At 42.9% G+C, this 22,028-nt stretch overlaps 4 protein-coding genes across 4 annotated transcripts in view; 1 reads left to right on the top strand and 3 right to left on the bottom strand.

Moving 5' to 3' along the window:
• Positions 1 to 16,619, bottom strand: part of LOC146581184 (ribonuclease inhibitor-like) — a 39,159-nt gene extending 22,540 nt beyond the window's left edge. The window contains exons 1-3 of the mRNA XM_085250867.1: positions 16,574 to 16,619; positions 15,921 to 16,074; positions 4,349 to 4,525 (exon numbers count right to left, since the gene is read on the bottom strand). Coding sequence (XP_085106993.1) covers positions 4,349 to 4,525; positions 15,921 to 16,074; positions 16,574 to 16,619 — 377 coding nt within the window. The remainder of the gene's footprint in view (positions 1 to 4,348; positions 4,526 to 15,920; positions 16,075 to 16,573) is intronic.
• Positions 1 to 22,028, top strand: part of LOC146581175 (protein NLRC3-like) — a 442,961-nt gene that overhangs the window by 235,648 nt on the left and 185,285 nt on the right. The gene's annotated exons all lie outside the window — the stretch shown is intronic.
• Positions 1 to 22,028, bottom strand: part of LOC146581182 (protein NLRC3-like) — a 40,162-nt gene that overhangs the window by 8,885 nt on the left and 9,249 nt on the right. The gene's annotated exons all lie outside the window — the stretch shown is intronic.
• Positions 19,862 to 21,985, bottom strand: LOC146581183 (protein NLRC3-like). Its single transcript, XM_085267566.1, has 2 exons — positions 21,778 to 21,985; positions 19,862 to 21,636 (listed from the first exon to the last, which is right to left on the bottom strand). Exons 1-2 carry the CDS (start codon positions 21,983 to 21,985, stop codon positions 19,862 to 19,864), a joined length of 1,983 nt encoding a protein of 660 aa, XP_085123692.1.

Genomic DNA, 22,028 nt, shown 5'->3' with positions numbered 1-22,028 from the left:
AAAATGAAAAATCACCACCAGTATGCCCGATGGCCAGTCCAGCTATGGTCGTGCCATCAGTTAACCCTTCGCTTGCCAGCTGTGACACACGTGCCCAGGGTTGCCGACCCCTGCTCTAAAGCATCTGATTTGGATTCCTGAGATCAAATATATTTTCCTTTGTGTTTGTTTTCTTCCCATTTGTGGCTTTAATGTAGTGTTACATCCTGTTTGTTTGCTTCCATCTGTATACATGTCCAGATTCACTGTTATGTTTCTATTCTTACATTGCTGTGTGATCACTGTTCCCTCTGCTGACTGATGTGACCTTTTGTATCTCACACTGATACTTGTCATGTTTGTATCTGCGCCTAAAAGATAAAAAGTTTTCCATGCTAAAACACAGCTCCACCTCCTGCAGTTCTCCCTCTGAACCACTAGATGTCTCTGTTATCTAAATGAAGACGTGCAGCACAGCAACCACAGCAGCGCTCAGATCACACGTGTCCTGTTATTATGTATAAAAGCATGAAACAGGTGAGACAGGTGGGATCAATATTAATGTTGTGGAAATATATGAAAAAGCAACAGAAGAGTGAAAACATTTCCTGTTTCTAGAAAGATCTTTCAGCTCACAGCTGCTCACAGACTGTATTTACAAGTGACAAACTGCAACTCTACAGTACATCTACAGTATATACCAAATATATTCTGTATTCAAATCTATTGAGTGATGTTTGAAAGTCTTTCCAGGTGAGTTTGATCCAGGAGGGTCTGAAGCCAGAGTCAGACAGAGACTGTGCAGAGACTGTAGAAGGACAGAGCAGCAGCAGAGCAGTCCAGATACACTGATGATCCTCTGTCAGATCCAGAGGGACACACAGGGATGATGCTGGACTCTACATTGTGTCTGACAGTGGAGCTGTTCTCAGAGCAGTTCACTCTGCAGCACTGACAGTCATCTGCACTTCTTCTCATTCCTCTGTCAGTCACTGCTGGATGAAGCTCTCCTCTCCACCTCCCAGTAACATGGCCCAGTCAGAGCGTCTCTACACACAAGCTGCTGCTGCTTCAACCTCTCTGGATCATCAGGACACAGCTCCTCCTCTCTCAGCACACACACCGTCCTGTTTACCATCATCGCCTCCACCTGCAGAGAGAAGAAGGAAGAGCAGAGGAGATAAACGAGTGTTTCCAGAGACTCTTCATCAGCTGTCAGTCAGTGATGCAGCACATCCAGTATAAAGAGCAGCAGGGACTTCAGTGCTGGGACTGTACTAGGACTCATTGTTGCTTCACTTTTTCTAATCTTTGGATTTTTATTGAAGTTGATGAAAATGTTTTTCCCTCCTAGTTTGAGTTTGGACTTTCATTCATTAGAAGAACCTTGGTGTGTCCACTCTGAGCTCTGTAGGAACCCCAACAACAAGCCCAACAATCCAGATGGACGGTTCCAGCTGTTAACTGGAGGAATTCCATCCAAACATCTGCTCTCACTAAATTCTTCCTCACCTACAGACTGTGTTCTTCACTGCTTTAAACTTGGAAACGAATGCAGTCATTGGTCTGCGTGCTGCTTTGTTCAGAGAGCTGATTGGCTGTTGACAGTGTTTGATCAGAGCGTGTCAGCCGTTACCATGGTGACCATAAAGGTCAGAAACAGGAAGTGTTTGTGTCCAATCCTGAAGCCTGTCACCATTCTCCTCTCACAGCTTCACTGAGAAGCTGCAGCTTTACAGGAAACACTGGATCTTTGTTTCATACTGACTGTGTTTAGTACAATACTGCTGACAGCACCACCCACTCACTCCATCACTCTACTTACACCAGAGTCTCCAGTCTGTAGTCTGGACTCTGCTGAAGATCAGACAGCTGCTTCACATCTGGATGCTTCAGGTTGTTTCCTTGCAGCTCCAGCTCTCTCAGATGGGAGGGGTTGGACTTCAGTGCTGCTGCCAGATAATCACAGCTGATCTTTGACAAACCACAGTCCATCAATCTGTATAAAGAATGAAAGATGTAAGTTTATTAGACAAAGTGTGAGCTTGAAATCATTCAGTGTTTCATCATCTGTTCAGAGCTGAAGAAGGTTCAGAATGTAGAAGTTTAGAAAATGGAAACTCCAAACAGCTGAAGCCAACAGGAAGCAGCTTCAAACAGGAAACTGTGCAGAGTTTCAGACTATATGTCCTGATGCAGCCAGTTGGATTTTGGAGATTTGAATCTCTGCTCTGTGACTAAGTCCTTGAATCATTTCTTCCAGTTGGTCCAACAAGACAGACTAAGTGTTGGACATGTGTTGTGGCTCCATTAGGGGAGCTTCTAAATGTGATGTGATGGCCCCTCTGGGTCTGTCAGGTCACAGCACTGACGAGAGCTCAAACTGGGCACACAGTTGTTCCAGTCTGGACCAAAGACTCTATACTGGGACTGAGGGACTGCTTTGACTGCACCCACTGGGACTTTTTAAAGGCTCATGTTCTCACTTAGATCATCGATTTCTACTTACATTTCTTTCTGGGAAAAATGGGGATTACTTTTAAAACAGGAAGTATTTTCCCCAATAAGCAGCCCTGGATTAGTAAATCACTCCAACATGTTCTCAGGCAGAAGAAGCTGTCTTGTTATGAGGGAGAGAAGAAAAAGATTGAGGCACAGAAACTTGTTGAAAGAGAGATAAAGCAGCTAAAATCAGGTGTAAAAGTAAAGCAGAGGATGAGCTGAATAAAGGACACTCAAGGCTGGCTTGGAAAGGAATGAAGTCCATGGTGGGGATGCAGAACAAGGAGCAAAGATGAATGTGATGCTGAATCAGCAGAAGACTTGGACTCATTTGATTCCAGCTTTGATATCATTGATTTCAATGAAGAGCTTTGTGATTGTAGCAAAGGGCTGGTAGCTCTGAGAGTCCCACTGATGAGGTGTTTGTGTGGAAATCTCTTAGTGGGACCAAAGAGAGAAAAAGCCCTGGTCCTGATGCTGTGGGAGGGAAATGATTGAAGTGTGCTGTGAGGAACTGACTGGGAGATCTTCACACATTTTCCAGTCCTCCTTGGAACAACAGGAAGTTCCCAGCATATGGAAACAAAGGTTAAGTGTCCTATGGCACTCAGTGATGATGGTGCTGTGGCCCCACCACCTCCACCTCTTTGTAAAGGAACTAACTGTCATCTGAAGCTTCAAATGGGACTAAGACTTCCTCCACTAGGTGGCAGTGTCTGATGAGAAAGTGTTAGTGGAGCTGGCCTGGAGTCAAAAACAGGAAGATGCAGGATTTGGGCTGAAATGGGGAAAAGTGGTTCGCACTAGTGCCTTAAAGCAAGAAGGTTGTAGGTTGAAGCTTGTTGGCCTTTCTGTGGAGGTTGGATGTTCTCCCACAGTCCAATGAAATGCTGCTTAGGTTCATTGGTGCGTCTAAATTGGCTGTAGGTGTGGATGTGAGAGAGTGCTTCTCTGTCTCTCTCTGTTGGTCCTGTGATGGACTGCTCACCTGTGCAGGTGGACCACGCCTCTTGCCCTATGACAGCTAGGGCACAGGCTGCAGCCCTGTGAGCCTAAGCTGAATAAACAGTTAGCAAAAATGATCCATAGATGGCCTGAAATCCCCCAGTTAGCAGTTTGGTAGATAGCTATGACATGCTAATCCCATCCAGCAGCTGTATTCTACCTGTAAGCTGATCCCTGCTGAGCCAAAGCACTTTTTCATATACAAATTACAACCTTTAATAGAAACCTATTGGTCAGCATCTTATTAGCCTGCTGTTAGCTTCATTCCACAGAAAACTGAGAGAAACTAACAGAGTTGATAAAGAATAAAGAGAAATGTGCTGATTTAAAGCCTTTGAAGTGCTTCAGATGATCTCTGTCCACTTCTGTCCACTCATTCATTCATGTAAGCTTTCTAATGCAGCTTTGATCTTCACAGTCTGCTTCATGAAACTCATTCTAACCCTGAATGTCAGAGTGTTCCTCCTTCTCTTTCCCATCATTCATGCTGGCAGTGGAGGAGATTTGGATGTTGGACTGTGTTTTGGATGATGTGTGTATGTTTGTGTTGGACTGCTGTCTGTAAAGCAAACGCACATTTTGCTTTGGATTTCAGTGTCAGACAGACTTTAAGGTGGAATGAAGAGTTGGAGAGTTTCACAGTGAATTATCCAGTGGAGGATTTTTCTTCTTCTTTGAAGGTTTGAAATGTGAACATTGTTCTGCTGCAGTCAATGGACTAAACCAGAGAAGAAGAAAACAGACTTTACCATGAAGATCCTCAGTGTGGATCAGTATAATATCAGCCTGATGTCTGCAGTTTAGTGTCAGCACAACTTTCACATCATATTCATCTCAGCACAACTAAAACATGCTGACTGACCTCAGAGTTTCAAGTCCACATCCTGGACTCTCCAGGAAACCACACAGATGCTTCAATCCTGAATCCTGCAGCTTGTTGTTGGAGCTCAGGTGCAGCTGTCTCAGATGGGAGGGGTTGGACTTCAGTGCTGCTGCCAGATAATCACAGCTGATCTCTGACAAACCACAGCGACTCAATCTGTATAAAGAATGAAAGATGTAAGTTTATTAGACAAAGTGTGAGCTTGAAATCATTCAGTGTTTCATCATCTGTTCAGAGCTGAAGAAGGTTCAGAATGTAGAAGTTTAGAAAATGGAAACTCCAAACAGCTGAAGCCAACAGGAAGCAGCTTCAAACAAACACAACAAGAGAAAAAAACTCTGAATGTTTCACATTAAAGTCGTACATTTCTCATAAAAACAGGACAAAGACTTGAAAAAGTCGTGTTTTTCCTTCCAGGAACCACAAGGCTTCACTTTTAAAGGTGAAGTGTGAAAGAAATGGACATATTTGAAGTCCAACACCTTTTTCCAGTCACATTATTAAAGCAGACAAACTACAAGCTCATTTTCATTCCAACAAGTCATCTTCTGACCTGGACTAACAACACTGGTCTCTATGTGCAGCTGGCTGTGAGACCAGTGCTCAGGGAGCGTCTACAAAGTGCAACACTGAAAGAACATCACACACTCATTTGCTTCCAGCACTTTCACACAAACATCTACTGTCATTATTGTCACCAAACTCTGTGGATCCTTTATTGCAAATTCAAATGGGATCAAATGGTCAGACAAAAGAGGGTTATGAGGAAATATGATGAAATGTTGTGTATTAGCAGCAAGTTATTGAATCATTTTCCTCAGAAACCAAACAAAATGATTGACAAACATGTTTTTACAAACTCAGTGTTGGACTTGGATCAGCAGGATAAGCTGATGTTTAAAGGCATTTGAGTCTCGCTGTATGAGAGTCCAGTTATTACTCAATATTTATGGATGATGTTCTTTCAGTGTTGCACTTTGTAGACGCTCCCTGAGCCTCACAGCCAGCTGCACATGGACCAGCTGACATTACCCAGCATTAGAGGCAGCTGTAAAAAAATGGATTTTCCTATTTAAATGGTTTTAATTGGAATAAAGCGATGTTGATTCATTCAATCCTGAATCAATTTTTAATATAAATGTATTTTGCCAGAATCTCAGGTTAAAGCTCCCAAAAGTATTTCAACAACAAGCAAACAGATAAAACAGTAAATGAGAGCAGCTAAACACACAAAGATGGAAACACAGAGCGTGGATCGTTCACTCGACGGCACGTACACGGACACGCCGTCGGGGCTGAAAGTGGACAGCTCACAGATCCTGAAGCTGCAGGTTTCATCTGTCTCCAACCAAAACTGAGTGAACCAGCAGCAGAAGAAGATCCAAACTACGCTTTACGTTTGATGAACATCGTCATGAATTCTCTCTGACTTTGACGTTTACTTCCTGCACAGCTCTCTCTCTCTCAGTGTACTTCAAGAACAGTTTACCTTCAAAAATCTGTTTCCTGCATTATTCACTGCTTATTACGCACCAGTCTGCTGTTGTGTTCACTGCTGTCGGCCTCCCAAAACAAAGCCTCATTTCTGCTGTTCAATACTGAAGAAATTTAAACCTTTTAAAATGATGACAGATTACAAACTCTCAGCTGTGTCTGTAATCAAACCTCTGTAACTTTGCTTCACTTCAGCAGCATCAGCTCATGTTCACATGTTGATTCATGGTTTGCTTCAGTTTTTGATGGACTGCAGAATATTTTGAAGGTTATCTGCTATAAAAAGCCAGAACAGGAAAATCTGCTTCATGTGTTTCTGTTTGATCCTCAGTGACTTTGACACAAAGGCCTCTGCTGTGATGATCACACCTCTGATCAAGTCTCACAGTGTCAGCTTTGTTTTCATACATATGGATATGTGCTGATAAATGATCAGAGTTATAATATTTCCCACTGTCTGCTGTGTGCCGTGACCTTTGACCTGCTAAAGACAGTCAGCTGTGGATTATTCATTGTTGTGTCTGATACTTAGAACTGTGAGGAAGAACACTACACAGTTAATCAGGGTCCCCTCTCTCTGAATCAGGAAAGGTGGGCAGGCCGCGTGTGGGCCGCGGGCCATACGTTGAGTCTCACTGTTTGAAATGTGAACATTGTTCTGCTGCAGTCAATGGACTAAACCAGAGAAGAAGAAAACAGACTTTACCATGAAGATCCTCAGTGTGGATCAGTATAATATCAGCCTGATGTCTGCAGTTTAGTGTCAGCACAACTTTCACATCATATTCATCTCAGCACAACTAAAACATGCTGACTGACCTCAGAGTTTCAAGTCCACATCCTGGACTCTCCAGGAAACCACACAGATGCTTCACTCCTGAATCCTGCAGCTTGTTGTTGGAGCTCAGCTCCAGCTCTCTCAGATGGGAGGGGTTGGACTTCAGTGCTGCTGCCAGATAATCACAGCTGATCTCTGACAAACCACAGTCCCTCAATCTGTATAAAGAATGAAAGATGTAAGTTTATTAGACAAAGTGTGAGCTTGAAATCATTCAGTGTTTCATCATCTGTTCAGAGCTGAAGAAGGTTCAGAATGTAGAAGTTTAGAAAATGGAAACTCCAAACAGCTGAAGCCAACAGGAAGCAGCTTCAAACAAACACAACAAGAGAAAAAACTCTGAATGTTTCACATTAAAGTCGTACATTTATCATAAAAACAGGACAAAGACTTGAAAAAGTCGTGTTTTTCCTTCCAGGAACCACAAGGCTTCACTTTTAAGGGTGAAGTGTGAAAGAAATGGACATATTTGAAGTCCAACACCTTTTTCCAGTCACATTATTAAAGCAGACAAACTACAAGCTCATTTTCATTCCAACAAGTCATCTTCTGACCTGGACTAACAACACTGGTCTCTATGTGCAGCTGGCTGTGAGACCATGCTCAGGGACCGTCTACAAAGTGCAACACTGAAAGAACATCGCACACTAGCTGTGTCCCAAAACGTCGGCTGCATCCTTCGGAGGACCCGGTATTCGCGGTCTACGTGGGCCGGGTCCTTCAAAGACCGAAAAGGCTGGAAGTGCGAGGCTGTGAAATGGGACGGTCTAGCCTTCAGATTTGCGTCACCGCTGTGTTGGTGGAGTTTAATAAACTCGGCCGTCTGCTCCTTGCTATCTAAAATATAACAGGACACTGGCGTAAATTCTCGACCGTCTCACACGTCTGTTTAATCAGTTTCCTGTTTAACGTTGATTGATTGATTGAATCTTTATTTTGAACATGTTGAAAAAGTATAAAAAAAAATAGAATTAAAAGAGACAAATGAACAAAGCAAACAAAAGGAAAACGAGCAACCACAACTCCAAATAACGTCCATGTTCAAAAAGGAGCAGGAAGAAGCATAAGCTTATTTAATCCCACCCCTTTTCCACTATCTAGTATCAATAGACTACAGAAATACCTCCTTGTTATATGTTATGTGTATTTTTTTTTTATTTATTTATTTTTTTTAAATATATACACATATATGTTTCTATCTATCCATACATACGTATATACACACATTTTCAATAACCCCATTAACACCTCAAGGATACACAGCCTACAATTATATATATATATCCATACCAACAAACCCGTGCATGCAAACACACATGAAAATATTAGACAAGAACACCCTATCAAATCTCTACCTTTTCCCTGTACCCTGTAAAAACCATATCCTTAAACCGCTTTTTAAACTGCGCCATGCTCGGATATTGCTTCATATCTTTACTTAGTCTGTTCCACAGCTTCACTCCACACACAGAGATGCAAAAACTTTTTAATGTTGTACGGATACGAGGATGTTTTAAATTTAATTCCCCCCTCAAATTGTATCCCCGTTCCCTTTTAGAAAACATTTTTAGAATATTGTCAGGAAGCAGGTTATTTATTGCTTTATATATAATTTGTGCTGTGAGAAAATGAACCAGATCTGTGAATTTTAGAATTTTTGATTTTAAGAATAGTGGATTTGTATGATCTCTGTAACCAGTTTTATGGATTATCCTTATGGCCCTTTTTTGTAATATAAAGATTGATGATAGCGAACATTTGTAAGTATTGTACGTTTATTCAGCTGTGTGAAAATCCCGGAGGAACTTTGATCTCAGCCAAACCGATTTACTCCGGAACAAATAAAACACAGAAAAAAGGCAAACAATTACATTTTTAAGTTATCCGAGTGACTTATATATCGTGTTTCACCTGAGTAGTGAAAGAGCGGGGTCTGAAAACGATGAAGCCGGGCGTCCGCTGCTCTCGCCGGCTGGAGTGACCATTGAACCCCCCGGCTTGCTAGCGAGCGGGTGGGGAACAGACGTCTCCGAAAACGTCGGCACACTTTTGCAAATATGCGATGTCTTGATAAACCAAGCAGATATTTGAAGTTTACACAGCTACTTTCTCGCCTGAAAATATGTTAAAAGTTTATTTTGTGACCCAGAAAGATTAATAAGAGTAATTTGAAAACTTAGTAGCTGCCGCCATTGTTGGCAGCTGAAATTTGGCTGGGCCGCGCTATGAATTCTGGGATATGGTGGGCCACGAAGGACACACTCGACGAATCCTTCAAATTCGGGGAAATGAAGGACGCATTTGTCGGGCACATTTGAAGGAGTCGACAAATACGGACAGCCTTCATCGCCTGGCTGTGACGTAATCGGCCTTCAAATGCAGCCTCTGGAGGATGCAGCCGACGTTTTGGGACACAGCTACTAATTTGCTTCCATCATCCAACCTGAAGAGGAAACAGAGACGGCTCCCCTTCAAAGTAAAAGCTGCTCCTTTTGGACACAGTATCAAAGAAAGTCTACAGTATAACATAGAAAAGACAGAACAAAGTTTTGGTTGTTTTTAAATTGTGCAGAAATGAAACTACACTAAGCTCAATTATGTGACAGACATTTCATCCCATGTCAGTTTGGCCTCATCCTGGGCCGGATTATCCAGCACACACTCTGACCACAGGTCCATGTTGAGCAGGATGAGCTGCTGGCTAATCTGGAGGCTGTAGCAGCAGCTCACAGTCACAGTGGGTTTCCACTCATGAAAAAGCTCTGGCTGCTTCATTTCTCATCTCATATCAGAGACTTTAATGCTTCACTGAAGCTGTACTGTGATGCTTCCATATTCCAGTGAGGCCTCCATAATGATTTCAGCTGTTCTGTACACACACTGTGTGCCCTGTATGGCTCAAAGTCTCTGCAGCCTGTTTTTATCTGCTATCATCAGATCTTCATCATCCTCATTCACATCCCTCACACACTCTACAGCCTCATCAGCACTGACTTCATCTTCACTGACTGATGGAGCACAACATGAACCTGTGGAGGCTGAAACACTGTCCTGTCAAACATCTCCCCGTCACCACTCCACTTCTGTCAGCCTTTAAATGAACCCTGCTCAAGTCTGTCACTTCTGTTTGGAGCCAAAAGAGGTTAAAGATTATGCCACTACATTCTTGTCTAGAAAATATTAAAGTGTATTTGGTGACACACAAAAAAGGGTAAAAGTATAGTTTGGGTCCACACATGTCCAAACCCTGGTGTGTAGGCCTACTTAGTATTGAGAAAAGCCCACTAAAAGAACGCCCACCAGACCAAAGCAATGGTGTTGACTTGATCAGCATTAACCCCGCCCCCTGACTTTGATGGGTGAAGCTGACAAATAAAATGTATTTATGAACAGCGATGCAGGGCCAGGAGTAGCAACGTGAATTAAATAAATACATCATTAAATAATTCATTAAATGTGTCAGTAAAATAATTAAAATAGAAAACAAACCAACAAAATATGTAATTAACTAATTTGAATTGTACATAAATACTTAATGAATTATTTTAAATGAAATTAACCGATAATTCATTGTGATTTTGTTTTGTGTTTTGATGAGCTAATAATCAGCTCTCTTTTTCTCATTGTTGTTCTAAGCCGCTTATCCAAAGGTAAGGCACTACCTGTTGAATTATTTCCAAAGTGTGCCAAATTGGACATTACAAATTAAAGTCTACTCACTGAAATTACTGGGGAATGTCTGCTTTGATTTTGATGAGAATCTCATGACAGTACTGAGGATTTAATGCAGTTGGACTGCTAAAAATGATTGAATGCAGTTGGACCGCTAAAGGATTTAATACGGTTGGACCGTGGAAAGCAGTTGGACTGCTGAGTGATTTTAGTATATTAGGGAATTTGGTTATTGTTTGGGGTGGAGCCCGTATTGGTTATAAGGTTGGACCTGCTTCAGTCTTACACTTGTTTGGCTGTTTTACTGTTGTTCCAAAGTATTATAAATTATTCAAGAACGTCAGTTGGACTGATAGGAAGCACAGTGCTCAGAGGTAACGCTTGCCAATGCCAAGGACGCTTAGGCATTGTCCTCGAAGAGGGATAGTCAGTTGGTCACTGTGGAGCTTGGGGCACTCCAGAATAACTAGGAGTTAGAGTCTCCTTACCGTTTGGAACGGTAGTCTGCGCTTTTTTGGCCAGCAGAAGTTGGACTTCGGGTGTGTAACTTTAACTTAAAACTTCGGGGTAAGCCTTGGCTGTGAAATGCCAAAAATAGAGCTTCAGGCAAAGTTTGGGTTGGTTGACGCTTTTAAATTGAGTTAGGGATTTTAGAGATGAGGCCAGAAACTGTTGGACAGATACTGGTTAATTGATCACAAAAAAGTTGGACTTTATCGGTTGGACCGTTAACTTAAATTTGTCGAAATTGTTTAGGCGCTAAAGCTGACAGATGTGACAGTGGTTGTAAATATAAGACGTCTTTGTAATATAAAATAAGAGATCTCTGTGTGAAAGGAGTCTGAGGCAGTGCTGGAGCTATTTTTAGACTGTGTGTGTGTGAGTGTGAAAATGCAAATTAGTCAGCAGTGAACTGTTTAAACCACAGTTGGTTTTACAAATACTGCTGCAAACATTGTTGAGTGTGTGTTTAAGATGCCATTTATGTTCATTAGAGGGCTATAAATAAAGTTTTGAGTTGCCGTAGTGGATGTATAGTAATTGACTGAGTTTTGATATATAAATATAGTGAGTGCACTGTATATATTTAAGACTAACATATTACTTTTAGGAGTAACCTCTCATCAGCAATAAATGCTGGTGTGTTTTATTTTTTCTATTCTATGTGTGTGCTGTGAGAATTAATAGAGGTTTCAATTGTTTTCTTTGACTTGCTCTTTCTGATTATGAAAGGCATGTCTGAAATACTCTTAGGAAAGCGTGTTGTGAGTATATTCCTCAACTCTTGTCACAGTTTAAGTGTGTGAATGCTGTGAGTAGCAGGCTTTGAGTGATTGGGTGTGATTTGTACAAAATAATAAATAATAATAACACTATGAAAGTTGATAGTAGAGTGAGTGCAGAAGTGGAAGTGTGAGAGAAAAGGCGGTGTGTGTGTGAGACGATCTGACAAACGCAAAGAATTTAGTATATTTAGAAGTGTGTGCGTGAAATAAGGGTGAATTGTTTTAGATCAAGACTTAGTAAAACAAGAGTTTTATTAGCCTGTAAAAAAAAACAAAACAGGAGAGATAGAAACAGAAAATATGGTTCTGAGCAGCTGCAAGGTTGACAGGAAATGGTGTGTGTGACAGGAACTTTGCATGCCCATAAAAGGAACTGACTGTGACAAGTGAGCACACAGAGAGAGAAACATACGAGTTAAACTCCAGGCAGATGAAGCAAATGGAGGTTTTAAGAAAAGAAATGAAAAGGATATTAATTGTATGCTTTAGTGTGTCAATACAGGTGGACTTCTTTCAACCTAGAATCTTGAGTACAAAACCATTGATTAACAGAATTGGGAGGAAAACAGGCCAGATTTTGGCTTAAAATTTTACAGCTTGACCTCCCACTTGTCCCGATCCTGAGAAGAAGCTCATAGGACAGTTAATCTCCTGATGAAGACCGACAGAACATCGTGGACTTCAAGAATTAACAGCAGGCAAAAGACAGTGCAACTGAAACTACACTGACGATACCAGCAGCAGCATGGAAGAAAAGCACGTGATGGAAAATGCACGGTGAACTGCAGGCTGGTAAGAACAGTGTGACATAACTGTTTAAAGACACTGAATGGGATATTTTGCCAGGCTGGGATTTAATCTAAAAGGAAAATACTGAAAAGAGCAACGGAGAAGAAACAGACTGTGTTTGCTGGGGATCACAAGACAACAAAGGACACTAAGAGAAGGGCACAGGGGCCAGTGGGAAGGTGAAGCCCAGACGAGTTCGACTGCGAGAATAGAGGTACAATTGGGTTGAAATTGAAGCCGGAATTGAAGCCGGAACTCAGGATGGTTTAGGGATGTCCACGTCACAAACAAAGAGGTAAACAAAAAGAAGGTAAAATAAAGAGAGAAAATAACTGACAATTACATTAATGAATAGAAGACACACATACAGATATTACATAGATTTATTTTTAGGATAAAGGGGAGAGCTTATACGTAGAAATGACTTTTTATACATATTGCATTTTGTGCCTTTAAGGGAGTTGTGGCTCAATTCGTCTCTTGTGGGTCACGAGCCTTTGGCTAGCGCTATGATTAGCCAATCTACTGTGAGGATGATATGAGTTATGAAGGATTGCACACGCTTACAGACATATAGAGTCCATAAACACACATGACAGTATTGATTCCAGGCAAAAGGCCTCAAATTAATTTAGCATTTAACTGAACTTGAGCTGGCCCTGTAACAAGTGACAGAAAAGAGGAACTGAATAGGAGTTTCTTGCTTTAGAGAAGGACCAAAGGAAGGAAAGCATATATTTTGGTTAAGTCTGATAAACTAGAATGAGAAGGTATTGTTACATCAAAGGAGCAAGATGAAATAAAAAGGCTGTACCAAAAACAGGCTATAACATAGGAAATGTGAGTTTTAAAATGAAGTTAGTGTTAACACACAGGAGTTGTTTCAAGGCAGCGTTTAGCTGTGATAAAATGTATGCAGGAGTAATTGCTTATATGTTTAAACTTAATTGATTAAAGTGGTTGTTTTTTTGGATCTTTTAGTAGAATAGGCGCTTATAATGATTTTCTTGTGAAAGGAGATTCTAGGTCAGAGTGGAGGCCTTGCAGCAGCGAGACTTCTGTGTACAGGATGTTGATGATTAGATAAGGCAAGCGACAGGAAACGCATGCAGGGACGTGAAAGCAGCGTTTTAAGAGTTTTAAAATGATGAGTAACGTTGAAGAATATATATAAATACAAGTCAATAAGTCAAGAAGATAATTAGGATCAGGCTTTTGATTAAAGAGTCCCAAAGATGATAAGTTAGGAGGTGCAGGAAAAGGTGTTTGGTTTGCTTTACACAAGATCTCGGCGACCACAGGGGGGTGAGGATCCTGGAGGCCCGAGGCATGATGGACCACAAGAGAGGGACGCAGAAAAAACCTAATCTTACGCATGGAGTGTTCTCGAGGGGGAGCTGGTGTTTATTACTGGGCCACTTAGATGACATGAGGTTGTCTGATTTGCTGAGCCAGAGGACGGCTAGAGAGGGTCAGAGCGGGAGTGGTGACCCCGATGTCCATGATGCCATGGATGGACATGGAAGCAGCTGAGTGGGCCGAGGAGTCACCCAACACAATGTATTGTGACCTCTGGTGTTCCAGAGGTCGAGAGAGGGAGTATTGAGATTGGAGAGATATTTTGCTGCTATTGTTAAAGGCTCATGTTCTCACTTAGATCATCGATTTCTACTTACATTTCTTTCTGGGAAAAATGGGGATTACTTTGGAAACAGGAAGCATTTTCCCCAATAAGCAGCCCTGGATTAGTAAATCACTCCAACATGTTCTCAGGCAGAAGAAGCTGTCTTGTTATGAGGGAGAGAAGAAAAAGATTGAGGCACAGAAACGTGTTGAAAGAGAGATAAAGCAGCTAAAATCAGGTGTAAAAGTAAAGCAGAGGATGAGCTGAATAAAGGACACTCAAGGCTGGCTTGGAAAGGAATGAAGTCCATGGTGGGGATGCAGGACAAGGAGCAAAGATGAATGTGATGCTGAATCAGCAGAAGACTTGGACTCATTGGATTCCAGCTTTGATATCATTGATTTCAATGAAGAGCTTTGTGATTGTAGCAAAGGGCTGGTAGCTCTGAGAGTCCCACTGATGAGGTGTTTGTGTGGAAATCTCTTAGTGGGACCAAAGAGAGAAAAAGCCCTGGTCCTGATGCTGTGGGAGGGAAATGATTGAAGTGTGCTGTGAGGAACTGACTGGGAGATTTTCACACATTTTCCAGTCCTCCTTGGAACAACAGGAAGTTCCCAGCATATGGAAACAAAGGTTAAGTGTCCTATGGCACTCAGTGATGATGGTGCTGTGGCCCCACCACCTCCACCTCTTTGTAAAGGAACTAACTGTAATCTGAAGCTTCAAATGGGACTAAGACTTCCTCCACTAGGTGGCAGTGTCTGATGAGAAAGTTTTAGTGGAGCTGGCCTGGAGTCAGAAACAGGAAGATGCAGGATTTGGGCTGAAATGGGGAAAAGTGGTTCGCACTAGTGCCTTAAAGCAAGAAGGTTTGTAGGTTGAAGCTTGTTGGCCTTTCTGTGGAGGTTGGATGTTCTCCCACAGTCCAATGAAATGCTGCTTAGGTTCATTGGTGCTTCTAAATTGGCTGTAGGTGTGGATGTGAGAGAGTGCTTCTCTGTCTCTCTCTGTTGGCCCTGTGATGGACTGCTCACCTGTGCAGGTGGACCACGCCTCTTGCCCTATGACAGCTAGGGCACAGGCTGCAGCCCTGTGAGCCTAAGCTGAATAAACAGTTAGCAAAAATGATCCATAGATGGCCTGAAATCCCCCAGTTAGCAGTTTGGTAGATAGCTATGACATGCTAATCCCATCCAGCAGCTGTATTCTACCTGTAAGCTGATCCCTGCTGAGCCAAAGCACTTTTTCATATACAAATTACAACCTTTAATAGAAACCTATTGGTCAGCATCTTATTAGCCTGCTGTTAGCTTCATTCCACAGAAAACTGAGAGAAACTAACAGAGTTGATAAAGAATAAAGAGAAATGTGCTGATTTAAAGCCTTTGAAGTGCTTCAGATGATCTCTGTCCACTTCTGTCCACTCATTCATTCATGTAAGCTTTCTAATGCAGCTTTGATCTTCACAGTCTGCTTCATGAAACTCATTCTAACCCTGAATGTCAGAGTGTTCCTCCTGTGTGTATGTTTGTGTTGGACTGCTGTCTGTAAAGCAAACGCACATTTTGCTTTGGATTTCAGTGTCAGACAGACTTTAAGGTGGAATGAAGAGTTGGAGAGTTTCACAGTGAATTATCCAGTGGAGGATTTTTCTTCTTCTTTGAAGGTTTGAAATGTGAACATTGTTCTGCTGCAGTCAATGGACTAAACCAGAGAAGAAGAAAACAGACTTTACCATGAAGATCCTCAGTGTGGATCAGTATAATATCAGCCTGATGTCTGCAGTTTAGTGTCAGCACAACTTTCACATCATATTCATCTCAGCACAACTAAAACATGCTGACTGACCCCAGAGTTTCAAGTCCACATCCTGGACTCTCCAGGAAACCACACAGATGCTTCACTCCTGAATCCTGCAGCTTGTAGTTGCAGCTCAGGTCCAGCTGTCTCAGATGGGAGGGGTTGGACTTCAGTGCTGCTGCCAGATAATCACAGCTGATCTCTGACAAACCACAGCCCCACAATCTGTATAAAGAATGAAAGATGTAAGTTTATTAGACAAAGTGTGAGCTTGAAATCATTCAGTGTTTCATCATCTGTTCAGAGCTGAAGAAGGTTCAGAATGTAGAAGTTTAGAAAATGGAAACTCCAAACAGCTGAAGCCAACAGGAAGCAGCTTCAAACAAACACAACAAGAGAAAAAACTCTGAATGTTTCACATTAAAGTCGTACATTTATCATAAAAACAGGACAAAGACTTGAAAAAGTCGTGTTTTTCCTTCCAGGAACTGTCACGGGGTGGAAAAGGACAAGTTATTTAAGTTTTACATGTTTTGTTGTTTTACCTTTTTAATATTTTAATATGAAGTGTATTTACTTAGTTTTTATATTGCATGTATTGGTCATGTTTTGTGCAGTGGTTATGGTGTTGCATGTTTTCGTTATACTGTCAAATTGTCCTGGAAAGACTCCGCCCCTACCTGATAGTAAACTGATCACACCTGCGAGAGATCCCAGAGAGGCCAATAAGAGGGCCTGGCAGACCATAGAGCAGGGGGGGAGGAAAAGCTTGAGAGAAGGCTTGAGAGGAGGAGAGACATGGCATGGTAACCGGTGTGGGCGACGGCCGCGCAGAGCGGCACAGAGGCCCGGCTATAGGCAGCTGGCCAAGGCGTGCGGCAAAGGAGAACGAGACCAGAGATCGCGGACGACCGCGCACTGGAGGGAGTGATCGGAGCTGAGCGGAGAGGTCGGTGCTGGTGTTGACGGGAGGTAGCTCCTCGCCGAGAGAGGCCCACGGCAGGGGATAGAGAGGCAGCGGGATGGCGCCTTATGTCCCCGGAACGGCGAGTCTATGGCTACGCGTGTGAAGCACAATACAGTGGTGGGCGGAGTTAGGAGCTCTGCCCATCTGGGGTAAGTCCCGATTCATCCCGTCTAAGACGAACCTCCAGTGGAATTTAAGAATGGTGACTGCCGCTGGCCCTCTCTCCTTTTTCTAGTTGGCATCAGAATGAAGAGGCCGACAGGACGGCGACAATCCTGTTGGTTTCTGCACCGTTTGGACTTTTATATCGTGGCGGATGCCACTGGACTTTTAATGTTGTGTTTTATTGATTTTTATTGTGTTATCCCTTGGCCAAGGTTGTTTTAATTTATCTTACATTTTTAACTATTTAAATATAATAAATTATATTTTAATTCTACAGTTTTTTAATCGTGTGCTTTCCCTTGGCGGCTCCACTGCTCTGTCCGTTTGGAGGAAGGTTTCCTTCCTTTAGAAAAACGACACTGTGGGAATAAAATCACCTTCGCTCCGTTACAGAACCACAAGGCTTCACTTTTAAAGGTGAAGTGTGAAAGAAATGGACATATTTGAAGTCCAACACCTTTTTCCAGTCACATTATTAAAGCAGACAAACTACAAGCTCATTTTCATTCCAACAAGTCATCTTCTGACCTGGACTAACAACACTGGTCTCTATGTGCAGCTGGCTGTGAGACCAGTGCTCAGGGAGCGTCTACAAAGTGCAACACTGAAAGAACATCACACACTAGCTGTGTCCCAAAACGTCGGCTGCATCCTTCGGAGGACCCGGTATTCGCGGTCTACGTGGGCCGGGTCCTTCAAAGACCGAAAAGGCTGGAAGTGCGAGGCTGTGAAATGGGACGGTCTAGCCTTCAGATTTGCGTCACCGCTGTGTCGGTGGAGTTTAATAAACTCGGCCGTCTGCTCCTTGCTATCTAAAATATAACAGGACACTGGCGTAAATTCTCGACCGTCTCACACTTCTGTTTAATCAGTTTCCTGTTTAACGTTTATTCAGCTGTGTGAAAATCCCGGAGGAACTTTGATCTCAGCCAAACCGATTTACTCCGGAACAAATAAAACACAGAAAAAAGGCAAACAATTACATTTTTAAGTTCTCCGAGTGACTTATATATCATGTTTAACCTGAGTAGCGAAAGAGCGGGATCTGAAAACGATGAAGCCGGGCGTCCGCTGCTCTCGCCGGCTGGAGTGACCATTGAACCCCCCGGCTTGCTAGCGAGCGGGTGGGTAACAGACGTCTCCGAAAACGTCGGCACACTTTTGCAAATATGCGATGTCTTGATAAACCAAGCAGATATTTGAAGTTTACACAGCTACTTTCTCACCTGAAAATATGTTAAAAGTTTATTTTGTGACCCAGAAAGATTAATAAGAGTAATTTGAAAACTTAGTAGCAGCCGCCATTGTTGGCAGCTGAAATTTGGCTGGGCCGCGCTATGAATTCTGGGATATGGTGGGCCACGAAGGACACACCCGACGAATCCTTCAAATTCGGGGAAATGAAGGACGCATTTGTGCATTTGCATGCGCAAAAGAAGACTTCACACACAACGCGCTCTGTTTAGACCCAGAGCAAAGAATATTGTTTGACAGATGACCCTTAATATTGTCACGGACCCGGTTCCGGGGACTCGGGGTTCGTGAACAGTGTGGACCTTTATTGTTATTAGTGTATTGGATGTATGTTTGCTGCACTGTGTTCTTGTGTTCAGTGCTGGTGTGTGTATGTGTGTGAGGCTGGAGGATGAAGGACAGCCACCTGCAGGCCTGATGGGTGTGGCCCTGCCAGCTGCTGGTCACGCCTAGCTTACCACACACCTGCTTCTGATCAGGATCGTCGGGGGAGCTACTTAACAGAGCGATGGAGCTTCCTCCGGCGCAGGATCGTTGAGTTAGACTCCATGTCAGTGTTTGTAGTGCTGGTCAGTGTATGCCTGCTGGAGTTGGTGCCATAACGGCTGTGTCTGTGTTTTTTCCTCAGGAGAGTGGAACACAGGACTGCAAGACACACGGGGTGTGTGAAGGCACAGGGGCAGAGAGCACGGGATACCAGCACTGGGAGAAGACACGTCACGGGAGTCGAGGGAGCACTTTTGGAGATTCAATGTGTGGTGTACATTTACCTCACTGTAAATAAACCCACTGTTCATTTCATTAAGTCCAGCGTTTGGGTCCTTTCTCCAACATCCCCCACGGTCTGCCCCCCAGACCGTGACAAATATGAAGACTTCGGACTTTACGTTTCCCAATTTTTGCTTTAAGTTATTTTGTTATTTACATAATAATGTAGATAACCTAATAATGATCCTTATTGCTGTTTTAGAGGAGCGGTGCTTCAAAGGATAGCTGCAGATTTCTGTCAGAATCTGCAGATTATACAGTACAAATAAAATGTTCACGTTTCTCCAACGTTGTCTTCCCAACAGTTTCACTGACATCTACACGAGATGGTCAGGAAGCGTTTGCGATGTCTTATCGGGCGCTGATAATTGGCGTCTGTCTTGTGTTGGTGACGTAAAAGACGGATTTAATGCGACTTGACCATTCAAACAGCAGTCGCTTTCTAAAACATCGGATATGTATCGGATTCAGTACCACATACGAAAGTGACCCAGGTCGGATTTGAAAATATCGGATTTACGCCGTTCACACTGTCATAGCATGATCGGATATGGGTCGCATAGGGTCAAAAAAGTCAGATTTATAAAGGTCAGAAAAATCGGATTTGATGCGCTTTCGCCTGCAGTGTGAACGTAGCCTTACTTTCAAATCCTCCCTAATAACAAGAACATAATTACACTTTAGCCACAAGAGGGCAGCAGCATTAATACAAGTCACATGTATATAAAGGTACAGTGATTATATTACAGTGATTTTGACAAAAACAAAACAGAGGTTCATGGCAGTGTGTTTTCCATAACATACCAACCAAATTAAATAATAAAAACTTTATAACTTACAGAGCTTTTTTAGAGGCTTTGACCACTGGCAGCAGCCTCAGAAGAGCCTCCTCTGAAGCAGAGTATTTATTCAGGTCAAACACATCCAGATCTTTTTCTGATGACAGTAAGATGAAGATCAGAGCTGACCACTGAGCAGGAGACAGTTTATCTGTGGAGAGACGTCCTGAACTCAGGGACTGTTGGATCTCCTCCAGTAGAGAACGATCATTCAGTTCATTCAGACAGTGAAACAGATTGATGCTTTTCTCTGCAGACAGATTCTTACTGAGCTTCTTCTTGATGTACTGAACTGCTTTTTGATTGGTCTTTGAGCTACTTCCTGTTTGTGTCATGAGGCCTTGCAAACGAGTTTGATTAGTCTTCAGACCCAAGAGAAAACGAAGGAACAAGTCCAGGTGTCCATTGGGGCTCTGTAAGGCCTTGTTCACAGCACACTGGTAGAAGTATTTCTCTGTCTCAGAGCTTGTTTGTTGTTCTTCCAGCAGATTGAGTCCAGAGTTGATGAAGGTCAGGTGGACATGAAGAGCAGCCAGAAACTCCTGAACACTGAGATGAACAAAGCAGAACACCTTGTTCTGGTACAGTTGTTTCTCCTCTTTAAAGATCTGTGTGAACACTCCTGAGTACACTGAGGCTGCTCTGATATCGATGCCACACTCTGTCAGGTCTGGTTCATAGAAGATCAGGTTTCCTTTCTGCAGCTGATCAAAAGCCAGTTTTCCCAGTGACTCAATCATCTTCCTGCTCTCTGGACTCCAGTGTGGATCTGTCTCAGCTCCTCCATCATATTTGATCCTCTTGACTTTGGCCTGAACCACCAGGAAGTGGATGTACATCTCAGTCAGGGTGTTGGGCAGCTCTCCTCCCTCTCTGGTTTCCAGCACATCCTCCAGAACTGTAGCAGTGATCCAGCAGAAGACTGGGATGTGACACATGATGTGGAGGCTTCGAGCTTTCTTGATGTGGGAGATGATCCTGCTGGCCTGCTCCTCATCTCTGAATCTCTTCCTGAAGTACTCCTCCTTCTGTGGGTCAGTGAACCCTCTGACCTCTGTCACCATGTCGACACACTGAGAAGGGATCTGATTGGCTGCTGCAGGTCGTGTTGTTATCCAAAGGCGAGCAGAAGGGAGCAGGTTCCCTCTGATGAGGTTTGTCAGCAGCTCATCCAATGAGGTGGACTTTCTTGTTTCAGTCAGGATTTTAGTTTTGTTGAAGTCCAAATGAAGTCGACACTCATCCAGACCATCAAGTATGAACACAACCTGGAAGTCTTCAAGCCTGCAGATTCCTGATTCGTTAGTTTGATTAAAGAAGTGATGAACAAGCTCCACCAAGCTGAACTTTTCCTCTTTCAGCACATTCAGCTCTCTGAAAGTGAATGGAAATATGAACTGGATGTCCTGGTTGGCTTTGTCTTCAGCCCAGTCCAGGCTGTATTTCTGTGTTAAGACTGTTTTCCCAATGCCAGCCACTCCCTTTGTCAGCACTGTTCTGATTGGTTCGTCTCTTCCAGGTGAGGCTTTAAAGATGTCTTCTTGTCTGATTGTTGTTTCTGGTCTGTCTGGTTTCCTGGATGCTGTTTCAATCTGTCTGACCTCATGTTCCTCATTGACCTCTGCAGTCCCTCCCTCTGTGATGTAGAGCTCTGTGTAGATCTGATTCAGGAGGGTTGGGCTTCCTGCTTTAGCGATGCCCTCAAACACACACTGGAACTTCTTCTTCAGTTGGGCTTTAAGTTCTCGTTTACAGAGTGGAGCAAATATTTCTGAAGGTAAGAAATTCAGAAACAAATATTATATAATAAATATCATAGCCTTTCAGTACCCTGAAAGGATGAATGTCTATTGGTCCATTTCTTGAGCTATTAGGAAAGATCAATATTCAGTCTTTAGAGAAATTCTCTTACTGCTCTGCAGATGGTCAGCCATCTCATGCTGCTTAAGTCTCCTCAAGAAGTGGAGTGTGATCTTCAGAAATGCTTCTCTGCAGCTCTTTCTTTCATCTTCATCCTCTCCTTCAAACATCTCCTCATCCTCCATCTGGCTCTTTAAAGTTTCTGGGTGATCTGGACTCAGAAGCTTCTGGATCTTCTTCAGCTCGTTCTTCACAAACATGGTGATGTTGTCCTCCAGCCGCTGGAAAAGAAGACTATATGAA

This window comes from Mchenga conophoros, linkage group LG3 (genome assembly GCF_057382185.1).
Source record: "Mchenga conophoros isolate Kocher_MC1m ecotype Shallow Benthic linkage group LG3, M_conophoros_male_GT1.1, whole genome shotgun sequence".
Taxonomy (NCBI): domain Eukaryota; kingdom Metazoa; phylum Chordata; class Actinopteri; order Cichliformes; family Cichlidae; genus Mchenga; species Mchenga conophoros.
The sequence above is the reverse complement of the archived record's forward strand: the minus strand, read 5'-3'. Positions and strand labels throughout refer to the sequence as shown.